Consider the following 9,407-nt stretch of genomic DNA (forward strand, 5'->3'; position numbering starts at 1 on the left):
TCTCTTGCTTAACTAACCATGTGATAACAGGCAAATGGTGTGAGAGCTTTAGTAGGAACCCTGAGTAACACTTGGGGTGTTACAACTGTACTCTTGAGCGAAACATGCTACGACAAAGCGCGCATCAGAAGAGTACAAAGGAAACAAACAACGGCCTAAGAGCAACATAATGAGCTGGCTCGAGCACGACACGATTAGAATTAAATCAAGTGGTGGTATACATGCGATTTGAATTGTGATTTGTTATGAGATTAGATATAATAAATCTACTCTATATTGATATGGATGTTCATATTTTAAAATTATATGTAATCTAAAAAATGTTATAGATCTTTTCAGCTCTTAAGTAAAAGTGATTGGACTGGACACGACACTATAGAATGCATATGATGGGACAGACACAACACTATATAATGGATATGATGGGGACTGATGGATAAACACTATGTTGCCTCCGCCCGAGTGCTGTGACTAATAATGCTAGTGCTCAGCCTACTTGGCATCTATAGATGTGATATTCAAACACATTCTTGATATATTTATTATACATATTTGATAACAACTCATAAAATATATAAATATAATATGCAACGTGGTTGGAGCAAGACACATTCTTTGGAGCTTGTTGTTGTTTTCCTTCGCCGGTGAATTTCTTGTTAAGGCCTAGTTTGGAAACCTCGTTTCGCCAAGTGTTTTTCATTTTCCCAAAAGAAATTAGTTCATTTTCCCTTGAAAAATTAGAAATCCCATGGAAAAATGTGGATGTCAAACTAGCCCTAAAAGAGAACAGAAAAACAATAAACTGTATCAGTCGAATAAAATAAAATGAAACGGATTGAAATGGCAAACTTCTTGGTGAAAGCAAGAACATATCAAAACATCCTGAAACATAAGAGAATAAAAAATAAAGCACATTGGAAATCTGACAAAAATGTGTTATGGTGATCGTCCAGAAAATCAACCATATGCCAACAAGCCTGGAGATGATAGGGCATTTCATTCGGTGGACAAAAATAAGGTTTGGTCACTGCGACGCCGTAAATAAAGTACATCAAGCATTGTACTGATAGTGACGCCCGGTGCTGCAACTACCCTGTCATACAATCAATAAGGTGTTCGTCTACCATCCAACGATACAGCACTTGCGAATACTCCAAACGAACTATGCAGGTCTGGCCAACTCTTCCCGGCATATGCTCACAAGTTTGGGAACTTCGTACTGTACTCCAGAGCGGACTGGTCAGAAAATAAAAAGGAATGTTTTTTTTAAAATCCAATAAAAATAGGAACAAGTTATCCATTAAGAAACAAAACGTCTGGAATTCAAGATCGCATTACCATAAATGTCGCTGTAATCATCTTCCCAGCGAACCATCTTCCGTGAAGGGCATTTTGGGCCTTTGCTGCTGCAGTCACGCTATCGAACTGCAGATACACAAAGCCTGCAGTATTTCTGCTCCAACAACAACAGAAGTGACATGTTAGTTGATCGAAAGTTGAGAACTAAAAACACGGCCACATAAAATAAAGAAATGCACTATCAAAAGTCCAGAACCAAAGTAAGCGCCATTAGAAAAAGGAACAGAGTAAAATGCATCAGATTTTAAAGAAACATGACTCAAATTAGGAACAGATAGAAGATAATAAGATATATATAATTGAGTTGATTAAGTAGATCAAAGTCACATTACACTACTATTGTAGGACAGCCAAGACAAATTCCACTCCCTGCGTCCAAATTATAGTTGACTTGTCCTAAGTCAATCTTTTCTAACGTCGACCCAGTTTTTAAAAAAATATAGTAACATCTACAAGTTTAAATAAATGCACTATCAAAAGATATTTCATGGAGAACTTAGGGAAACTAATTTGATGTTGCATATGCAGGTGGATTCTTCTATAAACTTAAATAAGTTGGACTTGGGGGAAAGCCAAGGTGAACTATTATTTTAAACGGAAGGAATATGAACAATGGGAAAGCTTACTTGTCAACAAAAATATGCTTCACTGCACCAAACTTGGAACACTCATCTTGGACATCATCTCGAATATCCAAGTCAAAATCAGGATCTGTCTGAAAAAAGAAAAAGAAAAACTTCTGATCAGTCAGGTTAGCAAGCTGCAGATGAGTGACTAATAGTAGTATCAAGTATCATCAAAACAAAGGTAATAAGTATTAAGTAATACAAATGCCAAGCAAGATAAATTTGAATCAACCAAACAAAAAAAATCGTCACACCCACAGCATGCCTAAAACACTTGCAGAAGAGGAATACCTCCAATGCTGGGTCAAACATGTTTTTAAGCAACAAGAATTCTGTAGGTGTAGACATGGTCACATTCTGAGTGGTAACAGGAAGCACAGGTGCCCCAGGAACTGATCCAACAGCAGCAACTGTTGGTGGTAGAAGAGAAGCAGCTCCTGGAGCCCCAATAACAGAAGTAGCTGGTACAGCCACACCAGCAGCACCAATACCACGAGTTAAGCTGTAGATAATAACCAAGAGAAGTCAACAAAACAAAAACAGCAAATTATTTAGTATAACTATATCTGAGGCAACCACAACTCTGTCGATAATAAAATAAGCTCCATAAGGGATGAACTTCACAATCAACATCCAGGAAAAATAAATCCTGATGCTAATATGTATCAGTCAAATAGGCTTCGGTACAAAACAATGATCCCAATATGCTTTAATTAGCAAATTCATAAAGGACTTTCACTCTATTTATCTAATTCTTCAAAGCATTGAAACCCCATCTCCAATGGTATGTTGGAGGTGACAGCAATCTGTGGACGATCACTGAATAACACCATAGGACATAAGCTAGAGGTGTGCAGTGCAACCTTGTTAACCTGGTTTTAGTATAGCTTCACAAATTGACAAAAGATTTTAATATACTATTGAAAATTAACCCTAGTTAAAGAAGCTAACAGCCGAAGGAAATCAGGAATGAAGGCAAATTGATTGAGTCATGCGATGTGCACTCTGTTAGGAAAGACTAACAAATACCTGGTCGCAGTACCACTCCTGTCCAATTTGAGCATTAGAGCAGCTCTGGAACTTGCATTTAGTGCCTGCACATGTTTAACAAATGCATCAAATAGAGCAAAATCTTCCAGCAAGAAGCATTGATGTATGTAGGATGACTGGTAGGGCATCCCATTCCCCAGTTTTCACCTATAGCATAATGCATTAATGCCAAACTACCAAGTGAAGTGGTAACATTAAAACAGTTTAGATGCTATAAAGGTCTGAATGACGAAAAAAATCAAGGTGAATGTAAGTATTCATACGTTTAGCCCCATACATTCATTTCCAGAACATTGCCAATTATTCAAGATACGGCAGAATACAAACAGCACAATTTATATGAATCCAGCTATGATATGCAACCAGGCCCAGCTGTTCTCCTTTTCTGACATGTAGCTTGCAAATTATAGTAATATAGAAGATAAAATAATATGAAATTCTTATGAGTAGAAGTAGTCACAAACATGATTCCACTATGTACATTCTAGCTTTCCTATCCTATCATATACAACTCGGCAAGTCCTTTCAATGTGAAACCCTTCTATCCAAAGGGCTAAGAACATTACATATCTTGATAGTTGCATAATGCTTCAGAAAAAATAAATCATATCAACATATTTTTTGTAAGATTATTGTATGTGTAACGGAACCTCCGAAAATTGTGAAGGTTCTGTTTGTAATATATGTGCAAGGTTAAATCCTCTGTTTTGCCAGTTTGCCCAAAAATCGAAGTACAAAAACTTAGAAAAGGCATAGAAATCCCAGTTTATAAGGTTATCCAACATGTTGAACCAAATAAGTTGACCCACCAAGCCTCCACCTTCATCGTCATCTAAATCTCCAGTAGTTGCTCCACTAGCTTGCATTCCCACATGATCGGTAACAGCTGAAACCTGGTTATGGGGAAAAACAATGATCTTAATTGGATGGACTATTGTCAACCATGTATATCTGTTCCATAAACCACATGACTGCTAGAAATGCTACCTTAATAACTCTGCCAGCGATATCAAGCTGCCCATTCAAGCTCTGTGCAGCTTTTGCATCTTCAAGCCGTGCAAACTGCATGGCACAACATAGTAAGAATAAACACAGACATGGTCAGTGGTGGAGCTTCAGGGAAAAAACTTACCTGAATAAAACCATAACCTTTGCACAATCCAGTCATTGGATCTACAGGAAGCTGTACAAGCTCTACTTGCCCAAATGGTTCAAATACCTGGAGACAGAAATTTATCATCACACACAATGGATAGTGAGGAACTAAATACAAGTAGCAGTCATTCAGTCATTCCTATTCGGACATAATAAAAGGCATCCTTAACTAGAACATGATTATAAAATATTGACTTCGAGAACTGAGTCTCCACAAAACAAAATGCACAAACAAACAAAACTATTTTGTTACTTGTTTTGGTCACATAAAATTTTAGGCACCACAAGTAAAAACCCTGTAACTCACGTGACCAACTGAAGCCCAACAGGTACTCCCTCCGTTTCTTTTTATTTGTCGCTGGATAGTGCAAAATTACACTATTCAGCGACAAATAAAAAGAAACGGAGGGAGTATTTAGTATGCCTTATTAAAATGAAGTACCAATGTATCCCAATACATAAGCAAATTAAGTAACTGACAAAACATACTAAAAACTTCTGCTATAACCTCGATGGGTTTTTTCCCATCAATAAAATCATATAGTGAAAAAAGGAAAGATAAATGAATAACTTATAAGCTGGGTAAGAATACTAGATCATATCTAATATACCTGTCTCAATTGGTCTTCAGTAATATTTGAGTGAAGATTGCCAACATACAACTTTCTTGCTCCACCTGAAGCCGCACCACCTGATGTCGCATTTGACTGAACTAAGTTCTTTTCAGCCTCAGATGGTTTAACCATCACTGCTTGTCCAAGCAGCGGTTGACCAGACAGAGCAATTGCCATTGGAACAGACATAACGTCGTAAAACTCAATGTACCTGTGAATTGAGATATATGTTTAGTACAATCATCAAAGCATCCAAAAAAAGTTGTCTTCCTGTAAAAGAAAAGAAAAACAATAAGTGGGGCATCATATGTTAAGATATTTCAAATTTTCACAGAAAACTTCAGGCATTTTGATCAAAACTAGTGGAGGTTTTCGAACTTGGTTCTTGGGTGCCCCCTTTATTGCCTAGAAACCTGCACCAAGGGTTTGTCAAATACACTGGAATCAAACTGTCCTCGACTGCTGTCTGACATCAGAATGATCTAATATTCCATCTTACTTGTAAATTGCCGATAATCCCAGCAGGTAGACCAAATTATTAAATTTCAGTGTGCAATCCTGTTGAGTATGACAAATTGATGAAAATGATCCCCAGAAAGATGCCAAACACGAACTACGAAAGATGCATACACAATTATATGGCCATTTATATATTTTTTAAGGAAAAAATTGATAGGCAACGGTCACAAAATCAGCTATATATTTTGATAGAAGTAGATCCCCAATACACAGAAGTTGATCCACAACAACGTTTCTAAAGTGATTCCATGCTATCCGCAGTGGGTCCCTCTATATCATCCTCATAAATCCCACATTTTCACCACCCTCTAAAAATTCCACCCCCCCCCCTAAATCACAGCTCCCACAGCGGTTCCCTCTAAATCCACCCCCCCTATACGCAATACATCATATTCCTAATATATTTAAAATTAGATTTTTCACATATGTATTTGCCATAGTCTAAAATGGTATGTACATATTAATTCTGTGTTTAATTCCTAGTCTAGAGTGTAAAAAATTAGGGGGGGGAGAGGGAGAACACCCTAGATTTAGGGGTGCAGGAGGACCTGCCCCTAAATTTAGTATGTTCTTTACGGCAACCACTGCAGCTTTAAGGTGCCCTTAAAGCTTTAAGGGGATAAGCTGCGGATAGTCTAAAGCACTGATGTTTTTGTAGGAAGAAAGCCAAATCAAAAAGATCAAGTAATAGGAAAATCATTTAAAAAGATAGTCTTATTGACCTCGACAAAACTTCCAACCAACAAATGAAAATGCACTCAACAAAATTGGAGGCTTGGTTAGCTTTGGTTAAGCACATACTATGGATTGAACTTTTGTAATGTCATTGCTTTTGAGCAATGAAATTCGGTCCATCCATGGTGGGAAAATATATATATATATTTTTAGGTTTCATGTGCACAAGTGTATGCTGGCATCCAGGACACAATCAAAATCCTAGCCCCCAATTTATGTGGCACAATTCTGGAGATACTAAAGCTAAACTCCAGACAATGACCCCACAAATATGCTGACCGCGAACAGTAATAAACACAAGAGTTCAGTGCATCTCTAGATTACAGCACAAATCGGGATTGTAACAGGTATAAAATACTCACCCAACTCCTTTAGAACGTCTTGAGTTCCGGTCCATGATAAGACGAACATCACGAACCTGGAAAAAGTTAGCATTAACATTAGAAATTAGCTATCAAATCATCAAAATCCCAATTTATCATATGATAAATGTTATCTCTTTCCACATATAAGTGGACACAAGTGAGATTGTAAGCATGTAACATCTTTAAATATGCTCTTAAATGATATAAAATTTTATCATATGTGGAAATTTGATTAAAAAATCCACTTCACTAAAAACGATGTGTGGCATCATATGTTTTGCTTTGGGGGCATAGCAAACAAATGCCTAAAACGATTTGACTAACTAATACCAATAAATACACCTGGAAGTAGTATATGGCCAGTATGCTCTTAGACTGTCTCTACCAACAACGTCCTCTAAATTCATCCTCTATATTCGTCTTTTACGGTCTTCTCTAAAAGATTCTCTCCTCTATAGTTCCTCCTTCTTCAACAAGGTTCTTTATATCTCGTTCTCTAAACGTAAATCTCTATGGTAGAGACATATTTTACTTTTAATTGTTGTACGTACGTATTTATCGTACTCTGAAATGTTTGTACATATTTTAGTTTTGTTAAATCTGTTGTTTTAAATATTAAAATGGATAGAAGAGAGGAGAGAGAAACTCTATATATAGAGGATCCAACAACGTCCTCTATATTTAGAGAACCGTTTAGAGAACGCTGCTAGAGACATAAAAGAGGAAAATCTTCTCTAAAATTTAGAGTAGAGGACGCTTTAAAGGACCTGCTGGAGAGAGTCTTACCTTCCCAGCCCTTGAGAAGAACTCATAAACATCTCTCTCGTCTGCCTTCAAAGATAGCTGCAGTAATGCTTACTAACATTAGTTTGATGCGTCAATGTATAAACTAATACAGTAGAGCATTTCATTAAAAAATAAACCTGGAAGGCAAATACAGTCCTCTGGTCCCTTTCTGGATCAACTTCTGGCTCTGCCCCGTCATCTTTCCTACGCCTTCACAACAAGAAAAGAAAACATGTTTAGCGAAGCAGCATAAGCAATGCATGAAGCAGTAAAAATAGACTTGTGACTATTATTATATCATCGTTTATTATCCCTGGTAAGCACAGATAACCAAATGTGTCCAAGCACCCCAACTGTGCCAGCCCAATCCATGTTGTTAACTTGCAACTACACCACAAAGATGATAAAAAAGAATGGTGACCTGATATCTTGAGTCAGGCCCAATTGCAGATACCATCTGAAGACGGCTCTATCGTATCATATCTGCGAGTTCCCATATTAATATTCAATATTCAAACTTATCAATCCTAGATGATAATATAACATGAAACTACAGTCATATGTTAGCAGGCCTACAGACAATGGTGATTGGTACTAATGCAAACTCACTATGTTTGACATGTATGTGCGAAAATAAAGTCCTAAAGCTACTACATAAGTTGCACATTACAACACACAGCTACAAAATTTCTACGGCAACAGAGAATCATGCTCACTCAATCAAGCAAATCCAAACAACAGCTCTACTCTCTTCAAGACTTAAAAGTTTGTACAGCTGCTTACAAGCTCAGGATGAAAAAATGTTGGTTTTTGTAACTAACCCTGCAAAGGGTTTGGAGAAACTTAGCCTGTATGAATCACATCAGACCCTTTACTAATCGACAATCCAACGTGGCTCGTAACAAGGCCATTGAATTGAAATGCACAAGACCTGTCACATTAGCATTATGCAAGACAGCTCACGAATTCGTACCTGACATCACGGTCGCGATAGTGATGTCGCTCGCTGCGCTCGCGCTCCCGCTCCAGCTCCCTAACCATCTCCTCTTCCTCGGCACGGCGCCGCTCCGAGCGGCTCCGGCTCCTCCGCTCCCGTTCCACTTCCCTCTCTCTCAGCCGGTGCCTGTCACCCCTCTCCTTCTCCCGTTCTCTCCCTTCCCTGTCCCTGTCCTTCCCGCGGCTTTCGCGGCTCCTCTCCTCCTTCACGTCATCCTTGTCCCGGTCACGGTGCTCCCGGCCGCTGCGGTGCCTGTCCCGGTCGCGGTCCTCCCCCGAGCGAGAGCGCTTCGATATGCGGTCCTCGCCGCCCTCGCGGCGGCGCGAGCCGCGGTCCTTCTCGCCGGAGCCGGAGCCGGAACCATTGGCCTGTGGGGGAGCGGGCTCTACCGCCTTCTCCAAGTACTCGTATTCGTCAAACTCCATGGCGGCGGTGCGGGGCGCTCGAATGGATCGGGGCACGGCTGTGAAACCCTAGACGGCGCGCTTGGGGAGGGACGGGGTAGGCAGGAGAACTGTGAAGTCTAAACCCTATCCATATACTAGAAAATTGGCCGGGCGCATGGGGCGATAATTTTTTTTTTTTTTTGCTATTTTAACACTCATTTAAATTGGCTACTCTCTTCTAATCTCCTCAAATCTAATTTCTATACTTATAAACTAATATCTTCTCTAAAATAGAATTAATTGTATTTTTACTCTCTTTTCTTTTATCTTCTTATTTTTTCTAGCCCTAAATGACTGAACTGCCCCTACCAGTTTTAGGTAGTGTTTGGTTGAGGAGTCAAGTAGAACGGAGTCGTTCCATTCCTGATTCTAGGAACGGAGCCGCTCTGTTTTGTGTTTGGTAATCTGGAACGGAGCGGTTCTGTTTTTTGTTTGGTTGCAGAGTGAGCGGAACGGAGCGTGACTGTGAGAGCGGGATTGGAACGGAGCGGCTCCGTCCCATTGATTTTTTGGAGCAGAATGGTTCCGGATCTGAGGAGAATATTCCCTAATTGGAGTCATTCCGTTCTAGTTACTTTGTAACCAAACAACAACAAAACTGGGACAGAACGGTTCCGTTCTACTTGGCTCTTCAACCAAACGCTACCTTAGTGTCTCAGGTCAAAGTCCTTGTGGGTCGAGCTCTCCTCCCTCATCCACAACCCGGCGCCTCTTTGTTGATTTGCCCTCTCTGTTGGTTTGCCAGTTCCTTTGTC

The 9,407-nt window shown here is 39.4% G+C and overlaps 1 protein-coding gene across 6 annotated transcripts; it reads right to left on the reverse strand.

The window, feature by feature from the left end:
• Positions 1-890: 890 nt before the first annotated feature.
• LOC100274411 (uncharacterized) lies at positions 891-8,821 on the reverse strand. Of its 6 annotated transcripts, none has more exons than XM_035965171.1 (15): positions 8,183-8,762; positions 7,631-7,692; positions 7,347-7,419; positions 7,210-7,266; positions 6,421-6,476; positions 5,304-5,362; positions 4,802-5,015; positions 4,168-4,254; positions 4,023-4,097; positions 3,845-3,928; positions 3,015-3,079; positions 2,277-2,487; positions 1,986-2,074; positions 1,339-1,453; positions 891-1,236 (listed from the first exon to the last, which is right to left on the reverse strand). In XM_035965171.1, the coding sequence occupies exons 7-15, from the start codon at positions 4,991-4,993 to the stop codon at positions 1,198-1,200; spliced, it is 957 nt and encodes a 318-aa protein (XP_035821064.1). In that variant the 5' UTR covers positions 4,994-5,015; positions 5,304-5,362; positions 6,421-6,476; positions 7,210-7,266; positions 7,347-7,419; positions 7,631-7,692; positions 8,183-8,762; the 3' UTR covers positions 891-1,197. The 6 variants fall into 6 exon arrangements, with proteins under 6 accessions (XP_035821064.1, XP_035821063.1, XP_035821062.1 ...); XM_035965170.1 differs by having other exon boundaries at positions 4,802-5,217; XM_035965169.1 differs by lacking the exon at positions 7,631-7,692 and having other exon boundaries at positions 4,802-5,217; positions 8,183-8,821.
• Positions 8,822-9,407: the final 586 nt, after the last annotated feature.

Source organism: Zea mays, chromosome 1, assembly GCF_902167145.1.
Source record: "Zea mays cultivar B73 chromosome 1, Zm-B73-REFERENCE-NAM-5.0, whole genome shotgun sequence".
Taxonomy (NCBI): Eukaryota; Viridiplantae; Streptophyta; class Magnoliopsida; order Poales; family Poaceae; genus Zea; species Zea mays.

Coding starts and splice junctions, on each gene's coding strand:
- LOC100274411 (NM_001360588.1), bottom strand. CDS start 8,631: ATGGAGTTTGACGAATACGAGTACTTGGAGAAGGCGGTAGAGCCCGCT. Junction 4,098..4,167: donor AAGGTTATGGTTTTATTCAG/GTAAGTTTTTTC, acceptor TGTGCCATGCAG/TTTGCACGGCTTGAAGATGC. Junction 1,237..1,338: donor TGATTACAGCGACATTTATG/GTAATGCGATCT, acceptor TTTTCTGACCAG/TCCGCTCTGGAGTACAGTAC.